This window comes from Urocitellus parryii, chromosome 11 (assembly GCF_045843805.1).
Source record: "Urocitellus parryii isolate mUroPar1 chromosome 11, mUroPar1.hap1, whole genome shotgun sequence".
Taxonomy (NCBI): domain Eukaryota; kingdom Metazoa; phylum Chordata; class Mammalia; order Rodentia; family Sciuridae; genus Urocitellus; species Urocitellus parryii.
This window is the reverse complement of record NC_135541.1, coordinates 123,847,423-123,867,369: the sequence shown is the minus strand read 5'-3', so window position 1 is coordinate 123,867,369 and position 19,947 is coordinate 123,847,423. Positions and strand designations below refer to the sequence as shown.

The following is a 19,947-nucleotide window of genomic DNA, read 5'->3' as shown; positions in this document are numbered from 1 at the left end:
GCATTTATTCAGTGGATGAATTTTGCCCAATCCCCCTCCACTGAGCTGTCATTGTGCATCCCCACTAGGAAGTGTGAGCTCCACGTCAGACTCACAGAGAGGTTTTGTCAGGCTGAGGATGAGAAATGGCACTTCAATACAGTTTTAGTCTGTTTCTAGGATTATAAACAAGTTTAGTATCTTTCATACATTTTAGAATGATTTGTTACTTTTTCTGTGTGAACTTTTGCCTTTGCCCATTGTTACTTCTTACTCTGTGTATCTGTGTTTTCTCACTTTCACTTTTTTCACCTTTTTAAAAACAACATTGGTTGATAGTTTACTACCTTATTGATTCCAAAATGTAGGGTTTTTATTTACTTATTCACTGATGGAATGATTTTCTGTTTTTAGTTGTTAATTTCTCCTGTGATTTTATTAATTCTTCCTTTTGTTTTTGTTTCGTTTTCATTGTAGGTATTTTTCTAACTTTTCAATCAATATTTCTATGTCTTGTTTAGTTGTTACTTTCAAAAAGTTCCACAATTTCACTTTCTAGTCATCTCCTTTTATCCAAGAGTTGATTAATAGTATGTATATGTGTTGTTAATTTCTACCAATAACTGATACCACAGATTTGGTGATATTCATCAATATTGCATGTGCTGCCTGTAAGAATCCTGTTTGCTTTATTTCTGAATGCAGTATGAGGATATATTTTATTTATATCTTAGTATTGAATATTTTATAAGTAGTTTTATTGTTAGGTTACTGTGTGGTTGGGTAGAACCTCACATATGAGTTTTACGAATATGTGTATGTATATGTGTATATCATTCTATCTATATGCATATGTACATACATACAAACACATACACTGTGAAGGGATTGTGTGTATGTAGCTTTTTTCTGCAATATCTTTTTTTTTCCTTTGTAGTGCTGAGGATCAAATCCAGGACCTTGTACATGCTAGGTCTACCATTGAGGTACATCTCCAGCCCTGGAATATCTTTTGATGTTGAGGGAGGTTTATGTTTTCATTCTATCTTTACTTACCTTTATAGTATATATTTATGTAGTATGTATCTTGTACCCCCCCTTTGTATTTTGTCTGTTCATTCCCCATTCTAATTAATAATGACATTTTCTAGAATCCTTCACCCTCCCCACATCTAATTTGAAGTGATATTCTTTTATTCCCAATTTTTCCTTGAAGTATATACTTACATAAGACAACCAGTGAGCTTACTCCATTTTCCATACACTTTCCCCTTCTATAATCATTTTTTGTTAACTATATCATTCTATATATTCAGAGCACATAACATTAAATGCTGTTCTGTCACCTTGTCCACATTATTTAGTCTCAGATCTGAAGTTAGATGTATTTAAGTGTGTATAATTCAAAAGCTTCTTCTGTGATTCTGTGTGTGTGTGTGTGTGTGTGAATACATGTCTCTTCTCCAAGATTCTCCAGGAAGAGCTTAAGGCAGGGTTATTCCTTGAGCCTGCAAGTTCTTTGCTGTTCATCTTTGGCCTATTTATTATTTACTTATTTATTTATTTTTAAAAGATATAGATTATTTATTTGAACTTGTTTTTAACCTTTATTTTATTTATTAATTTTTGTGAGGTGCCGAGGCTCAAACCCAGTGCCTCACACATTCTAGGCAAGTGCTCTCCCACTGAGCCCCAGCCCCAGCCTGGCCTTTATATTTAAAGACCAGTTTGGGGGGATATAAAATCAGCTTGTCCTCACCTTTTATACATGATTATCCCCTAACTATTCTTGCTTCAGCTCTAGGTTTGTGTTTTTGTTTGTTTGTTTTTTGAGACAGGGTCTTGTTGCCCAGCCTGTCTTCAAACTTGTGATCCTTCTGTCTCAGTCTCCTGAATCACTGGGATTACAGGCCTGCACCACCCTGGCTTGCTCAGCTCTAGGTTTTTGTTTTCTGTGTTGATTTTCTATTGCTGCTGAAACAAATTACTCCAAACTTAGTGGCTTGAAACTATACACATTTTATTCTCTTACAACCCTAGAGATCAGAAGTCTAAAATCCAGGTGCTGGATGTGCTGTGTTCCTTCTGGAGGCTCTGGGGGGAAATGCCTTGTCTTTTCCACATTCCTTGGCTCCTAGCACATGGCTCCAACTGCTCATTCATTCCATGTGTCCTTTTATTGAGTCGCTCTTACGAAGAGCCTTGTGATTATATTGAACTCAGCCATATAATCAAGACTTATCTCGCCAACTCCAGATCCTTAACACAATCACATTTGAAAGCCCCTTTTGCTGTAAGGCAGCGTGTTCACAGGTTCCTGGGATTAGGAGACATATTTGGAGGTAGTTTTTCAGCCTACCACATTTTGTTTTCTCCTTAGAGATTTTCCTTATTTCCCAAGAACCAAGAACACGGTGAGAAATATGCCTTATTCAAGATGTATTTATTTCCTTGTGGGAGGCTTTCAGAGTACCTAAACGTCTGTACCGCCAGAAGCACACATTCCCATGAGAAGTTTTTAAACAGTATTCATAGGTTTTGCTCCAAACCTTAGGAATCAGCCTCTCTAGGGTTAGGTTTAAAAATCTTAATTTGCAAAAATGTTTCCTCTGGTTCTACCCATAACTTATTCATTTCGAGTGGGTGAAGCATCATGAGAGGTCGGAGCTGAGGCTGAGGGGACGTGGGGAAGAGAAGCTCGGGGGCTCTGGCTTCTGGCTCAGCCCCTCAGAACCATGCCTTCTGCCATTTCTCCTGCAGAGCTGCTGGACCTTCCATCAAGTCAGCCGCCCTGTGTGACCACACAGGTGAATAGAGACTTCATGCTCTAGAATTAGAGACAGGGAAAGACTGGGAATAAGTTAAGGGCTATCCCAAAAAGTCCGTCTGGAAGAAGTCTTCCCTGATCCCCTCTACCAAGGGTTAAGTAGGACATCTCCTCACTTTGAATCTTTCTCGCTCTGAGAAGGTCATACACTGTTTTCTCAGAATTATATCATAACCCTGTAGCCCTTAGCCTGTCACATCAACAGAGACAACTGAATAGGACACAGAAATCAATTAAGGAGATTTTATTGATGCACTAGGATGGGTGGGGCAGTGGACAGAGAGTGGAGATAGAAGTAGCTCTGAGAACCCCGTGAGATGGGGGAGTTCAGCACAGAGGGAGGGCCTGCTCCGTGCATCTCTGCTCCTGAGAAAGTCCACAGAGCAAAGCAGCAGAAGAGAGCTCAGGACAGAAAGCACCTGGCAGAAATGATGTGTTGGGAGAGACCTGAAAGGGAAGCACCGTGATTAGGAGCTGACGTCCAAGGACGTGCCCGTCGGCTGGCCAGGGCAGGACAGCAAAGGGCTCTTCAGCAGGCTTCTGTCCTGGAAATCGGAGTCGGGAAGAGTCACGGCTTGCTGCCTCTGAAGTAGGAATACAGCGCCTTGGCTGTGACGCCCCGCTGCCCTCCTGGTTGGCCTGCGTCCGGGGCCGGCTGCCGTGGTCTTCAGCTGTGCCGGCTGCCGTGGTCTTCAGTTCCCAGCACCACCTCCCTCGTGTGGTCATCGACCCACTCTGCCCTGACCGCTGTGGGCTCGCTCTCCCCCGGCTCTCTGGCCACACTTGTGTGAGTGCCGCTCCCCTCCTGTCTTCCTGTCTCAGGGCTTTCCCCAGTCTGAGTCTGTCCACCTGGCACGGACCCTCCTACCTCAGAGTGTGTCCATTTTTGACTACTGCCTGTGTGACTCTCAGCCTGGCACCTGCCCTGCTCTGTGGTCTGGGTGTGTGACCCTGCCTGTGTCGGGATTTGTCCTCCTGTCACAACCTGGCTGGTCTGGCCAGAGAAAGACCCCTGTGTCTGGGTGCTGATACTTCCTGTGTGATGGCTGCTGTCCTGTCCCACGGTCTGGCTGTGTGTCTGGGTGTGTGACCCTGCCAGTGTCGGGATTTGTCCTCCTGTCACAACCTGGCTGGTCTGGCCAGAGAAAGGCCCCTGTGTCTGGATGCTGGCACTTCCTGTGTGATGGCTGCTGTCCTGTCCCACGATCTGGCTGTGTATCTGGGTGTGTGACCCTGCCTGTGTCGGGATTTGTCCTCCTGTCACAACCTGGCTGGTCTGGATCCTGACCTGACCCTGTGTCTCCGTCTGCCTGGTTTGGCCAGAGGAAGACCCCTGTGTCTGGATGCTGGTACTTCCTGTCTGATGGCTGCTGTCTTGTCCCACAGTCTGGCTGTGTATCTGGGTGTGTGACCCTGCCTGTGTCGGGATTTGTCCTCCTGTCACAACCTGGCTGGTCTGGATCCTGACCTGACCCTGTGTCTCAGTCTGTCTGGTCTGGCCAGAGGAAGACCCCTGTGTCTGGATGCTGGTACTTCCTGTCTGGTGGCTGCTGTCTTGCTGCCCAGCCTGGGTGGCACCTGTCTGGGTCTGAGCTGCAGGTCCAGTCACAACCTCACCTGTCTGTTCGCTGGTCTTCAGTTGTCTCTCTGACCCCCTGTCCTCTACTTTTGGGGTCTGCTCCACGTAGCCTGCTCCTTGTGTCTGCTGACTCCCCCTCTCCTGCCTCTGGGACTCAGCCTGCCTGTCATGGCTGCTGACCTGTGCAGAGCTGGTGTCCTGACCCTGGGTCTGAGTCCCAGTCCCTCCCTGGCCTCTGGAAGCCTGCTGGCTCTGTGCATGGCTGCTTGCCTCTTGATGTTGTCCCTGCCCATCGCTTCCCACTTCAGAGCCACTTCTCTGACATTCCCCCAGCTCTTGTGAAGACCCAGAGTGTTGGTTTCCAGATTCTCGAGAACTGCAAGCACCTCCAGGACTCTGGTTCAGGGTCTTAAAACAGGCCTGGGCAACCTTAAACACCAAAACCAGGAATTCCTTGAATTCCACAGTCCCCGTGTGGTCCTCATCCAGCAGGCGCAGGACCTCATCCACAGTGGCTGCATCGTGGGGTCTCTGGAAACAAGAGGAGGACAAGTCAGCGTCCCTCCCCTCAGGAAGGTGTGGTCAGGACAGGTGGCCCAGCTGCTAGGCTTCCCAGCCCTGCAGACTAGCAGCCCACCCTCCAGCTCTGCACACATTTTGCTCTAGCAGCATTAATATTTATCTGCCTCTACCTTTTTTAGTCCTGTCTCTCTACTTCATGTGTAAGCACCTTTTATTTTGTATCCTCTGTATCTGGTACAGTTTCTGGCCTTCAGGATAATTGGGTAAAGCTGTATTGAAGAATGAATGCCTGTGTTCATGGTGCAACTGTTTGGGCTCTAGGGATGATTGCAGGGGGGTGGCTGTGGTTGGAACCTTGCCTCTGTTAAAGAGGCTGGATTCTCTGTAGCAAGCTCCATGCAAAGAGAGGTTAGCAGGAACCTGACCCCATGGGAGTTCTGAGAGCTCCGCACAGAGGCTCAAATGTTTCACCAAGGTGGGGTGTGATGGCCAGGCGGAGGGGGGTGGCGTTCAGAAGGACCATAGGCTGCTCTGAGCATGCAGAGGCAACATCCAGCTGTGCCCACAATCCCTTGTTCCCAAGGACTTCATCGTCCTGATTGCTTTAGATTCAACATAAGGCCCTGGTTCTGATTTGTTGGGTAGAGGCTCCCTCCACCGGTTAATAACCCATGCTCCAAAATCTCACTTCTGATGTGAGCGGTGAGCTAATTTTTTGAATGACTTCTTTGTGCAAGATACAGAACTCTGTTCCTAGTGAATGCCTCTAATGGATGATCAAATTTCAGATAGGCATGAGAAGCGTTTAGTCTAGCAAGTTGAGGCTACAGAAAGCAGCAATCATCTTATTTTCTAGAACATTTCAAGTCTCTTTCTTTTTTGAGCTGTCCCTTTAGTGTCCTGTTACCTTGACTTCAAGTTACAATTAACTAACACCAAGAACCAGGACCAAGAACTTTGTCCTTCTCTAAGGACCAGGGCCTGTCCACCCCATGACTTTCTCTTGCTCTTTTTTCCTGCCCCAACAACTGCCCTCAGTACTGGCAGGCCTTGATTTACTTGCTGCCTCCTTGAATCCCCCAGCAAAGCTTCTGCAGCAAGGTCACTCTCCATGTCCCTCCCGGGCTCAGCCATCATACCACTATGACATCTGCAAACTCTTGCTCCAGGAGTCTCTTGAGCTCCCCTCGAGAGAGCACGGTGCAGTCGCCCTCCGTCCTGGCATAGCGCCCGAAGGCCTCAATGATCCCACTGATGTTTCTCAGTAACTGGGGCATCTTTGAGGTCAGGCTGCAAAAGACGAAAAGCCCCTGTGAGGGTCCACAGCGCTTCAGTGTTTCCTCAGAGGTCTTCTGCCTCTCGTGTGTGCTGCTTCCGTCTCTCTGCCTGTCTTCCTCCTTCCCCGTGGTGCATTTTAGGTATGGGCAGGAGGGCACACAGTGACTGGAGGCAAGACCTAAGTCAGCGTTTAAGTGCCGGCCCCGACACCTGCCTGTCATGTGAGCTGAGTCAAGCCGTTTCACCTCTCCATGCCTCCACTTACTAATTGTGAATAAAGACCACTCTAGTGCTTACTTTAGAGGGTTATTGGGAAGATTTAAAGAGATAATTCATAAAAAAGCACCTGGCAGATGCCTGGCTTAGACTAAGTGCTAGCTATTAAATGTCATTATTGTTATTATATGCATATGCACATATATAATTTGTGTATATCTACATATGCACCACTGCTTACAAGGCATTTTTCTGTGCATCATCTCTTGTCATCCTTGTTAGCTTACTTTTTTATAGGTGAGGAAACAGGCTCAGAAAAGTCAGATTTGCCCAAGACCACACAGCTTTAAGGGACCAAGAAATCCTTGAAGCCATTTCAACACAAATGCAATAGGTTTTCTGGAATGTTCCCTGTCGACAGGGATCATTTTCTATCACAAGGGTGCTAGGGTGTGACTGGGGATGCTGGAAGCTGGTAAGTACACTCATGGCAGACCTCTGTGTCTGCTGGGAGCCCAGCTGGGAATCCAGGGCCTAGCTCTGTCCTCTTCTGCCTCCATGTGAGGAGGTGTTCAGAAGAGGCTGAGCTGCCACCTGTTGACAATACTGAGGAGGGGTGTCTTCTTTGGGTGTTTGGTCTTTCCATTTTGAGGGTCCAAGTTTCTCTGCATGTGACCTCTGCCCCCAGCCCTGGGACCTCTCCGGAGGTGAGCTTGCACATCAGGCATGTGACAGCGTCAGGCCTAGAGTCCTGGTACCTGTGAGGAGCAGATCCCAACTGAGAGGAAAGAATCCACTTTCATTAACCAGGAACCTGGGGACCTGGGTGTGGCTGAATGGGCAAGAGGCAGGGCCACTGGGAGATGCATTAAGCAGAAGCCCAGAGGGACCAAAAGTAGGAGATGGTACCAGAGATCACCCGGTGACAGCTGGAAAACCAGGGAAGGTAAAAGAGAAGACGTGGGGATAGGGCAGACAGCTAGAGAGGCCTGAGAGGAAGGGGCCAAAGGAGACTTGGGCGCTGGAAAAAGCAAGTCAGTGTGGCTGGAAAGATTGAGAAGGTGCAGACCCAGGTGTGCTGTCTGGTGGAGTAGCAGGTCAGCGGGTGAGAGCCTTCTATAGGGAATTTAATCACACTCCTTTCTACGACCTTGTCGCCAACAATCTCAGTCTACATCAAGTACATAGCTGAGAACATTGTTCCTCAACCTAGATGAAAATATTTAATAGTATTAAAGTAGCAGACTTTTAACACTGACCCATTAATAGTCAAAATACTTCAGATTCTTAGACCTTCAAACTCATCTTGCCTGAATCTATCACCCTGCGGCAGGGGAGAAGACATGTAAGCCCTTCCTCCCTGACGTGACTGGAGCTCACCATCTGGGTTGGCGGGAGTGAGCTGATTCTGAACGCACAGACTCTAGGCACTGCAAAGAACCTTCCAGGACCTTGGGAGCAAGAGATCTTTGCTGATCTAGGCAGGCACAAGGGCGACTCTGTGGTTGCTGCCCACACAGCTTCCCAGCTAGAGGAGCTGCTGCCAGACCAGCCTCGGGGGAGGAAGAGAAAGCTCAGCTGCTGCAGGAGAGCGTCATTTCCCAATGGATCTAGCTCCAGGTCTGCCTGGGCCCGGAAGGAACATCTTCTGCCCACAGCCAGCACCTATGGATTACAGCTCACGTCTGACAGCCTTGTTTTTATGAGCTCAGATCACCAAGACACTGAAAATGAGAGAGTTTCCTTAAGAGGAGACTTACCTAGTGTCCAGCAGGATGAGGCAGTGGCTGCTAGGAGTATGTGAAGTCCAGGTCAGTGGGGAGAGCCTTTTATAGGGATTTAATGGAGCTCCTGTTTTAGACAGGATGTCCCCACCCTCCAGGAAGGCTTGATTCATCCCAGGTTCAGCCCAGCCCCGCCTCACCTCCGGTCTTCTCCATTTCACCTTCTGACCCGGGGCCGTATCACCCTGGTGGTCGGCCCTTCCTACCACATTTGGGGCCATTCTAGCTGGGTCTAGATGGACGCCCCCTTCCAATGAGCTGGTCTCAGCAGTGCTTGGCACAGGTCACGCTCATGGCTGTCACTCCCTGTCTCCATAAACCTGCAAAGTCTTAGGTCACTTTTCAATGTTTTATGCAAACATCTAAGAACATATCTGTGTGCCAAGGGTTCATTCTTTTCAACGTGTATTTTCTGGTGACGTTGCCGTTACTTATAATATGTTTTGAATTCTTGTTTGGGGATGGCCTTTCTTACTTACCTAGTTTCTGAGACACAAGAAAGCTAGTTTCATTTCTTTAGGATTTTGGTGTCATTTTTTAAAAAATTAAAATAACAAAAAAAAGGTGGGGGGGCTGGGGATGTGGCTCAAGCGGTAGCGCGCTCGCCTGGCATGCGTGCGGCCCAGGTTCGATCCTCAGCACCACATACCAACAAAGATGTTGTGTCCGCCGAGAACTAAAGAATAAATATTAAAAATTCTCTCTCTCTCTCTCTCTCTCTCTCTCTCTCTCTCTCTCCTCTCTCACTCTCTCTTTAAAAAAAAAAAAAAAAAAAAAAGGTGGAACACTTCCCCGCCCCATGCCATGAGTAGACACATTGTATAGTTGGTAAGAAGCCTAAGGTGGTCTCCCCAGGAAAGGGGAGCTCAACTGGTTGACTGATACGTACATTTTCTGGAAAGCTCATCCCGTTTCAGACACAGGGCTCGGGCCCTGGCGGAAGGCGGGGGCACACTGTGGAATAAGATGGCAGCTGTTTTTCTAACTCTCAGAGTTTATAGCCCTGCTGCAGCAGGGGAGACTCCCTGAAAGGTCGATGGTAATGACAGTCCCCATTCGATTTGATTTCCCTTCATTTTCATCACCGTCTCATTTCATCTGATCCCGACAGTCCTCTGAGGTGGCTGAGCCCATTTTAATAGTGAGGACACTGACAGATCCTCCGACAAGTGGCTACTCAGTGAAGGGGGGTGGGGCTGGACCCAAGCCCCTGCAGCCCCCGCCCTGGCGCTCTCGTAGCACGCTGCCTCTCATTCTTCTCTCCGTGACTTTTGACACTCTGCAAACATCAGATTCATCATCATTTCATGAAGTGCCACCATCTTTGAGGACTCCGAGAAGGAAGCTTTCTGCCTCTGAAGCCGGTGCCAACGGGAGCTTCAGCAGGAAGTAGATTCAGCTTCTCCTGACTCTGGATGGGCCCACCGCCTGCACTGCCCTCACTTACACCTCTGTGTGCAGCCGAGGGGAGAGGCAATGGCAGTCAGGAAGGAGGCAATTGGCAAGGGCTTTGGTTGCGGTACTGGCACGGACGGGGCAGCAGGATCTCCAGCACTTCTGGTGGGAAGAGCCCGGGTGGACTGCACACTGCAGCAGGGCAGGCCACGGGATCTGTGGTTGGAGAAAACTGCTCGCCTGGGAAGGGGCTGGCTCGGGTCCCAGGGCCAAGGTGGTGTGGGAGAACTGAGCGGGACAGAGCAGAGTGGTGGCACAACCCTTGGGAGCCGGAGCAGGTGGAGGTTGCTATGGTAACTAAGAGAAGGCTGGAATGAGAGGGGGACATTGAAGAACAAAAGAGTCTCCAGCAGTTTAGATTTTCCTTCTGTGGATGATGTCCTCAGACTTCTCCTATAACTTCCAGAGAGATTTGGGAGCCAAGGGAAAGTAAGTTAGGGGCAGCTAACCACATGCTTTATCTCTGAGGTGACTGAGTTATGCATCATCACACCCAACTTACAGATGAAGAAACCAAGGCACAGAGAGGCTTCATAAGCTACCCAAGTCACATCCTCCGGAAAGTGATAGATGTGAATTTGAATTCAGGCCTGCCTGCCTCTGAAGCCTGTCTTTACCTGTGCCTGGGGCAGGACTGAGCCTGCAGGGTGGCCAGCTGGGCTGCTGGGACATCACAGAAGTAGAATAACAAGTGCATTTGTGTGTTGAGTCGGGGAGGTTGGAAAAACTATGGTGGGGCTAGGGGAGATGACAGGGGACAGACGGACAGTTTCTGAGTGAGTAAATTTGTTACTTTGTAAAGTTTATGGAGAGTTGTTTTAAATTAGTGACTTAGTTATATTTTATAGGTATGCTGGAGGGAAGAGAGAGGCCAGGGCCCTGATCAGAAGTTGTCAAATGCTCATCCTCTGCTCACTCTGCCTTCCAGGAAACAGAAACACCTCAAAGCTACACACACTCATTTTAGGCACTTGGATTCCTTGTTACACATTTTCTTCACAATCTGTTGCTGACCTCTACTTGATTTACTATTATTTGGTACAGCCAGGATTTGCTGAACTTAGAGGACTACAAATGAGTAAGATCTGCTTACTAAATCAGTCTAATTGGGTGAAGAGGCCATTCATACCAAAATAACTATTTAATAATGAAAGAATTTCATAAAATATTCAAATAGAAAATATAGTCAAACACCACGTGTTGTGCGTCACAGGATCAGTGCTCAGGAGCATGGTGGATGAAGACCTATTTAGTGACACCCCTCTGCCCATGCTCATGCTGGTTTGCTGCCTTTATTCTACTTTATTTGCTAATACCGAGGGTCTGCCACGTGCAGACACTGTGACAAGGGCTGAAACGCATCATTTCATTTCACCTCACAACCACCCTATGGCAGCAGAGCTACTGTTCCAATTTCACAAATGGAAAATGGAAAAACCTACCATTTAAACAACTGACCTAACATCCCAAAGACAGAAGATAAATGGTGACCACAGGATAGAACCTCGACCCACCCAACTTCAGAACCCGTCTCTCAGCCCCTGTGTCCTGTCTCTTGGCTGGGCTTCTTGAACATGGATCTCCTTCGACTTAAACCCAGGTTGGAGTGGCCTGTTCCAGCTCAGCCCTAAATGGACCAGCTGAAGGACCACGGCGGGTAATGAGTAGGGCAAGCTCACAGACCCAGTGGCTCTGTGGACGCTGGGGAAAACCCAAGGGAAGAGTCCCTCTTCACCCTGATGTCCACTCCCCTGCACTTCAGGGGCACAATCTAGGACATTGGCCAAAGCGTTGGTAAGCTCAGCCTGGGAGAACTGCTGGGCTTTTATGGAGGGAGCCTTCCCTGGTTTCTCTCCTGCCACATGTCATTGTCATATCATCATCTCCTGACTGCTCAAGGCTTGTCCCAAGGAGGAAGGGACTTAAGGGGACCAACAGAGGGTGTCCTGTGGACAAACATCATCTGTCTAGCTGAGCATCTCTTCCAGTGCAGCTTCATCAGTATCTGCCACCATGTCCTACTGGCTGGTGAATGGGAGGTGCCAGGGTAAGCCATCTGGCTTCTCTGGGGTCAGGTGGCAAGTGACTGCTAACTCTGAGAAAGCCTGGCTGTCATAACAGCAGCAGCCAATCCACCCCTTGAAGCAACCTGCTCACAGGACACCTTCACCTTTACCCAAGAGTACACAGTGGTGATGTGGGACAGGGGCTGGCAGTGGGGGTGGCTAACAGGTGGCCATTAATATCTCCCCTCCAAAATATCAGCTGGAAAAATTCTGATTCTTTAGAGAAGCTAGAGAGCTGCTGTCTGAAGTTGATTGGGTGAAGGGGGAATTGTCTGGTGTCTGTTGGCCACACATCCTAACTGAATGATTGGGTGTTGGGTGCATATTCTTGCAAGGGTTGGGGGGAATCCTAATGAACAGTTCTGGGATTCCTTATCCTCTCTGTACTTCAACAAGAATTTATTCTCCCCAAACACTCCACATAGGCCCTAGTCGAAGCATCCCAGAAGCCCAAGTGCCAAGTCCAGCCCTGGAAATACCAGGAAGGATTAGGCAAATACCCGAGATGTCCCCGTTGACACAGTTTCCAGTGGCTTAGTGAGGATCTACGGGAACTTTTGGGTCTAATCCCTGACTTGACAGGTTGTGTTGGCTTTGTTGTTTCTGAGTTCTAGTCCAGGCAGAGGCACATGATTTGGGCAGGAACCTTGGAATGTGCCATTTCTCAGGGACTCTGAATACCCCAGATCCAGGTGTCCAACCCATAAGCAGAGCTCCAAGGGCAAGCGAGCGCAGTTCCCACCCTCCTCCTTCCCACTGGAAAGAGAAGAAGGATCACAGCAGGAGTGGGGGCGAGGGGAGCTCTTCCTTCTCCTGCTTCGCCTTTCCCAGAACTCTGCAATGTCCTGGTGATGCCAAGGGTCTGTTGGCTTATGTCATGGCTCACTATGTCCTTGGTCCTGGTCAAAATCGTGGACCTGCCATCCTCCTCAATACAGCTCTGTCTGCCTCCTTGACTCCCTGCAAACTCTTCATTTGGCTTGAAGCCTTCTCCGTCTCCTCCATGGGATGCCCTCCACCCGTTCAGAACAACCTGAATACCACTTCCCCCACAATAGATTCCCAGAGTGTCCCAAACAGACGAGGTCTCTCCTAACCTCTTAGCTCAATACTCCTGTTGCTGCATCTTTCACAGAACTTCTTTTACACTGTCGTGATTATTGCTTGTTTATTTGCTTAATCGTCTTGGTAGATTATGCTCCTTTTCGAGGACAAGACTAGTTTGCAGTAGATATGTGACAACTTGATATGGAAGCCCTGTTCATGTCTTAGGAGAGCCCAACTTTCTCCCGAAACACGAGGATGGAGTGATATGTCACCAAACCTGTCTCCATATATCCACCCACCTAGAGCCACTGTGCTTCATCTCTGCTTATTGGGAGTGGAGTGGGATACCTCTGCATCCGAGGCCAAAGGGGGATTCCAGGATCAGAGTGGGAAAAATCTTTAATGTAGCTCTAAGTCTAAGGGACTGGATTTGTGCTGGTTTTAACCCTGCAAACCTGTTAGTGTTGGGCCTCTCTAGGGTTGGGCAGCATTTGCCTGTTTCCTTCTCCATTAATCAAAGCACCTCCCCTCCAAAGGGATCTTCCCAGGATTAAAATGTAATGACAGGGTGTTCTGAGCAAACTGAGCAACAATGGAACGCCAAGGGTATGCAAAGTTTAAGCAGAGTGTCACTTCGGGGGCCCCTGTAATGACTGCCACCTTGATGAAGCTGGCACTGGGAGGATGAGAAGACACACAGAAGTGGTTCTTAGCCACAACTTTATCATCATGTCCCTTAACCTCTGGAGCCTCAGTTTCCCTGGCTGTAAATGGTGACAGCCTTTGCTTACACCAGATGGTTATTGTGAGACTAAAAACATACGCTGTGAAAATGCATTGTAAACTCAGGAACCTTAAAACACAGGTAGGATATTGTGGTTTGGATATGGAGTGTGCCCTTGAGCTCCTGTTAATACAGGAGTATTCAGAGGTAAAGGGTGTGAGAGCTGTAACCTAACCAGTCCAGCCGAGTTTGAATAGACTGAGTGGGAAGTGGAGGCAGAAGGCTGGGCTGGAGGACATAGATCACTAGGGGTGTGCTCTGGAAGGGTTTTCTCCCCCTTGCCTCTCTCTTTCCTCTGCTTCCTGACACTACCATTAGCCAAGCAGCTTCCCTCCACCGGGTCTTTCCTCCATGATATTCTGTCTCACCTTAGGCCCAGAGCATTGGAGTCAACCATCTATGGACTGAGACCTCTGAATCCATGAGCCCCAAATAAACTTCTGCTCCTCTAAGTTGTTCTTTCAGGTGATTTGGTCACATTGGTGACAAACTTCCTAAAGCAGATATTGTTGTTGTTGTCTTAAAATAGTTGTCGTGATCACTTCTCAGTATTTATCCAAAAGAATTAAAGACAGCATACTTTAGCAATGGCTTCCACATATTTATAGAAGCACCATTTAGAATCGCTTTATTATGGAGGTGTCCATCAGCAGATGAATGGATTAAAAATATGATACACAGACTTACACACACACAATGGAGTTTCACTCAGCTATGAGAAACAAGGAACTTCTGTCATTTGTAGGAAAATGGGTGGAACTGGAGAGCATCATGTTAAGTGAAATAAGCCAGACTCAGAAAGATAAAGGTCATATGTTTTATATGTGGAAACTGGAGAGAGAGAGAGAAAAAAAAAGGGATATCATGAAAATAGAAGGGCAATATTTAGGGTAGAAGAAGAGGATTGGGGGAAGGAAGAAGAGAGGGCAAGGGGAAATAGTGGGGAAAGAAATTGGTCAAATTTTGTTATGTGCATGCCACACTGAAACCCACTATTCTGTATAATTAATATCCACCAATAAAGATTATAATAGTGGACGTGAGTAGGTTGTTTTGAATACATAGAAAAGGAACATATATGAATCATTCTGATTTTTAAGAAGCATTATCAATAAATAATATATAATCCCAGCAGCTCTGAAGGCTGAGGCAGGAGGATCACAAGTTCAAAGCCAGCCTCAGCAAAAGTGAGATGCTAAGCAACTCAGTGAGACCCTGTCTCTAAATAAAATACAAAATAGGACTTGGGATGTGGCTCAGTGGCCGAGTGCCTCTGAGTTTAACCCCAGGTACCGAAAATAAAGAAATAAATAACACACACCTTGGAAAACCCAAAAATAGAAATTAGAAAAAAAAAGTGAATGATTATTCACTAACACAGGAATACACATTTTTTTCCTCAAAAGGATTTACCACAGACTTTCTTCAGTTTCCTTATTAGTTAATATATCATTATTATTTCAGAGTAACAGGACCATAAAGCTAACATTGAGGAGCTATTATTTGTGGATCTGTCCAAAGTGAAGTCTAGTTCCCTTTGAAACAGAAATAATATTCAATGTATATAAGTTTCCTGTTGCAATAGTAGAGCAGCTGTGTGGTGAGCCTGCCTCCACTGATTGGCACATGGAGATTCCACGGGGACGAGATGGTTGTCTGGGTTCCAAGTCCTCGCATCTGAGTGCTCAGAACCTGCTTTCAGTCCCCTGCTCCCTGGATTGGAGGTTTCGGGTGCTTGGTGGCTTTTACAGTTATTCCACAAATTCATGTGCCTGCCGTATATTGCCGCCTATAAAATACATAAATGGCACCTGTGTGTGCTAATAATTTTCAAATAAATACTGGTGAGGGGGCAGCAGTGGCCAAGGCAGAGGTTAGGGGAGTGCACGCCAGTAGGGGCCTGACAACTGGGTCTAAGTCACTGGCTGTCACTGGGGGCTGGTCCCAGGCAAGAAGGCTAGCTGGTGGCAATGCTAGGCTGCCAAGAACAGCCACAGCAACCAAGATCCACTCAGGACTTAGAAGCAAAAGTCAGGTGAGGTGAATGTCCTGACCACAGGCACTGGGAGGCATTGCAGAGGATGAGTCTGGAGGAGACCTCGGAGCCCAGTGTGATCAGCTCATTTATGGGTAAAAAGACTGGGGCTCAGTTTGAGGCTCACCAGCTGTTGATGGTGCACAGCTGTGTGCTGGCCACTGTGCGAAGGGTACTCCCACACATTCATGCCGCTACTTCTCACCTTCTCACGTGCTGAAAGGACGGAACCCAGGGGCACCTAACCACTCACCACATCTCCAGCTCTATTTTTTCTATTAATTTTTATTTTTGTTTTCATTAGTTATACCCAACAGTAGAATGCATTGATGCACTTTGACCTATCACTCCTAGATGGGATATGATGTCACTTTTCTGAGTGTGCATGTTGTAGGATCACATTGGCCATGCGGTCCCATATGTACCTAAAGTAATAATGCCCCAGCTCTTCTCATTTTTTATCGTGGGACAGGTCCTTGCTCAGTTGCTGAGGCTGGATTTGAACTTGAGGTCCTCCTGCCTCAGTCTCCTAAGTCTCTGGGATTACAGCTGTGTGCCTCCATGCCTGGCTGAAAGCTTCTTATTATTCCCATATTTCATAAGAGGGACCTAAGTTTCAAGGAGGTGAAACGACATGTCCAAAGTCACACTGATGGTTTGGGGTGGAGAGGAGCCTGGAGCTGTGAGCTTGCTGGTCTCTTCCTGTGTGCACTTGCTGCCCTGGTGGGCTGCGGGTGGTGGGGGGGCACGAATGCCCACACACAGTGGGGAGGATATTTTTGTCAACAGCCTCTTTCAACAGCCCTGGAGCAGCGTGGGAACAAGGACCGAGGCAGGGTCCTAGTGAGGAGGACTGGCCTGGCCACGGTGGCCCCATGGGACGGCAATCCTCAGATGTGGTGCCCTGAGGCACACGTGGTGTGACACCTGACAGCGGGGTTCAGCCTCTTCTAGTATCACCAGCCAAGAGCTTCTCCTGGCTTCTGAATCCGTCCCTTCTTAGGCAGTCATGACATTTTCGTCGTTGTCACTAAAATGGAAACTGAGGACTTTGACCTCAGGATGTATCCTGGTCCTTCACTGACAAGTTCAGTGACGTAGGGCAGATCCTGTGGCTTCCCTGAGCCTGGACCTCGTCTCGGGAGATGAAGCTGACACGATGCCTTTTCCAGTGGTGGATGGACTGTATAAAATGATAAGAGTCCTGGAGGTCTTCCTGCTGCCGGGTAAACGGAGGCTCTTAACGGAAGCCGGTCACGAAGAGGAACCGAGCACTGAGGACTGAGGACACTGGATGTTCAGGGCTGAGCTCAAGGCCCTCCCTCAGGAGGATCTGATGTGTCAAACAGAAAACCAGAGGACTCTGTAATGCGACGTGGTTGGACAATGAGGCGTGTGTGTGTGTGTGTGTGTGTGTGTGTGTGTGTGTGCGCGCGCTCACCTGTAGAGGGTACACCTTCTTCAGTTCCAACGTGCCCCAGAAGTCATCTGAGTTACAGATGACAACTCTGAACTTCTGACCACAAAATGGAAAGACGGAGATTCTCGGCCACTTCCCTAAAAGCTGTGGCACAAGCCTGTGGCTGCTTCAGGGACAACAGCTGAGACGGAACTCGAACTGCACGGGGAGGAGATCCAGAGAAGACCGCACCTGTGGGGCTCACCAGGTGCCAACTGGGAGGGAGCCTCGGTCCCCTGGACACACTTCCCTGTGGTTGTGAGCTCTGTTGTGAATGGGTTTTAATGAAGATGAAACCATTTATAGGGTCCCGTGGGTTGTATCACCTTTTGTTGTTTTTGCTGTGGCTCCTAAGACCTGAGTTTTAAGTCCTATCTGATGGGGGTGGGGATGGTGCTCACTGCCACTCTGTGTCCACAGTCTCTGCGTCTCACCTGGTGCCACACCTGTGCTTCGGCTCAGGTCACCTGTCTTTGCAGAAACCAGCACAGCAGGCAGAAACTGAGGTCCTCGGGGTGTGACCTGCACAAGGCCACCCCTGCTCCACCACCAGGGGATGTGTTTCTGCTGTGTCTCTCAACCCAGGGGCTGTGTCCACACACACACCGTCCAGGGCAAGCAGGCCTCACTGGGCTTTCCTGAGCAGGTCCCCACGGTCTCCACGGAGTGAGGAGGACCAAGACACGGGAGCTTACAGTCCGCGCACCCCCCCCCACCCTGCAGAGGGAGGCTGTGGATGCGGGGCGCTGCGCTGGGGTTAGGAGAGTGCCCTCTCATGCCCACTGTTTCTCCACATGGTCTGTGAATAGAATTCTCCAGAAAAACAGAACCAGCTGGAGATGCCTAGAGAGAAATGAAGAGAGAGGGCCGAGAGTCTATCCTAAGGAATTTTAAGGAATCGGCTCATGTAATTGTGGAGGCTGGCCAGTCTGACACCTACAAGGCAGGCCATGGGCTGCAAATCCTGCAGGAGCAGACGGTGCAGTCTTGAGTCTAAAAGCAAAGAGAAGGTGGAATTCCTCTCCCCCCCCCAGGAAACCAGTCTTCCACCAGGAGACCCTCCACTGATTGGGCGAAGCCCACCCACACATGGGTTACTGCTTTACTCTAAGTCTGCTGGTGGAAATGCTACTCACATCTAAAAATTCTCTCCTGGCAATATCCAGGCTGGTGACTGACCAAAACTAGAAACCAAAGTGTAGCATTTCTCAAGACTAAAACACCAGGGTCACTCCAGGGGAACTGGGCTGCACCAAATAATCACACAAGAGACAGAGAGACCTTTTCTTTGGGTCCTGTGAGGGCTCCTCTGACCTTAGGGGATCCGCAAAAACAGAGAGAGAGAGAGAGAGAGCACGTGCTGAACCCTTTTATTGGGGGAAAAGCCATTCAAGTGAGGCAGGGGGTCAGGTTTCGGGGGGGGGGCGCTGAGCCTAGCTCTAGGATGTCCACTGTCAGCAGGTTGACTGACAGCTAGGTAGGCCACACCCAAGGGCAGAGCAAGAGAAGGGGACACACAAAGGGAGTTTCCATGGAACATTCTACCCCAAACAGGGCAAAGGGGTAGGGTTACAAAGCAACAGGTGAGTGTAGCTCAACCCCAGGGTGTGCCCACTCAGAAGACTGGCCTTGGTCTCCGAGTGGGGGAAAAGCTGAGTCACCAGTCCTGAGTCAGGGCACTACTGCGCCAGGCTGCAGTGATCCTTCACATCCCCTGGTGCATCAGGACTGCAAGGCGTGGCAACCCAGTGTGGCTCCCACACCAAGTCCTGCCAGTCAACCCACAAAGTGCTGGCACTCTGCTCTCCCCAGGGCTTCCCTCCTGAATCCATAGTAACTTGGTCTTGGCTTTTACTTATTGTCTTTTTTCCCAAGAAGTATATTCCAGTCTTCTTTATTTTTAATTAAAGTCTTTTCTTATTATTAAAATTACTGCATGTACTTGAAAAAAAATTTGGAGAATCAGAATAACAAAAAGAATACACATTACTGTAGTTTCACCCACCAGAAATAATCGTTAGTGTACATCTTCCTGCCATTTTCCTATGCACACAGATAGCACAGATGACGATACCTGATCATATATACCCTGCACAGATATAAAGTCATTCAGTCTTACCAACATCAATGAGTAGTTTCCATTATCATTTCCATATTCAGATGAGGTAAAAAAGGCACGGAGAGGGGCTGGAGATGTAGCTCAGGTGGTAGAATGCTTGCCCTGCACGCACAAGGCCCTGGGTTCAACCACAGCACCACCAAAAAAAAAAAAAAAAAAAAAGGCACAGAGACATTAAATGTCTTTCTGAAGGCCACACAGCTAGTGAAGGGCAGCACAGTCAGTCTCTAGCGTTCTGACTCTGGAGTCTGGGCTTTTCATGGCTCCATTATAGAGCTCCTATAGACTTCTATTTTGTGCATTTATTATATACTTTATTTTACCTACTTTTCACTTATTAAGGGGAAATCAACTTTTAAAAGATCATTAAATCATCCTCAACTTTTTTACACCATTGTAGTGGTGGCAAAGATTCTACTGAATGGAAATGGTATTACTTATTCAATCATTCCTTTCTTTAGCAATTTCGGTTGCCTCTTTTCTCCTTTTATAAAACATGCTACATGAATATTCTTCATCATATGCTTTTGTGCCTATTCATAAACTTTTCCTTTTGATAAGCATTAAGAAATTCAGCCGGGCGCAGTGGCACAGGCTTGCAATCCCAGTGGCTCGGGAGGCTGAGGCAGGAGGATCCCAAGTTCAAAGCCAGCCTCAGCGATGGCGAGGTGCTAAGCAACTCAGTGAGACCCTTTCTCTAAATAAAATATAAAATAGGGCTGGGGTGTGGCTCAGTGGTTGAATGCCCCTGAGTTCAATCCCAGGTACTCCTCCCAAAAAATGCAATCATGGAGGCC

The 19,947-nt window shown here is 48.1% G+C and overlaps 1 protein-coding gene across 1 annotated transcript; it reads right to left on the bottom strand.

Moving 5' to 3' along the window:
• Positions 1–3,273: 3,273 nt before the first annotated feature.
• On the bottom strand, positions 3,274–6,184 carry Crnn (cornulin). The gene is made up of 3 exons (XM_077791632.1): positions 6,047–6,184; positions 3,933–4,916; positions 3,274–3,390 (listed from the first exon to the last, which is right to left on the bottom strand). Exons 1-3 carry the CDS (start codon positions 6,182–6,184, stop codon positions 3,274–3,276), a joined length of 1,239 nt encoding a protein of 412 aa, XP_077647758.1.
• Positions 6,185–19,947: the final 13,763 nt, after the last annotated feature.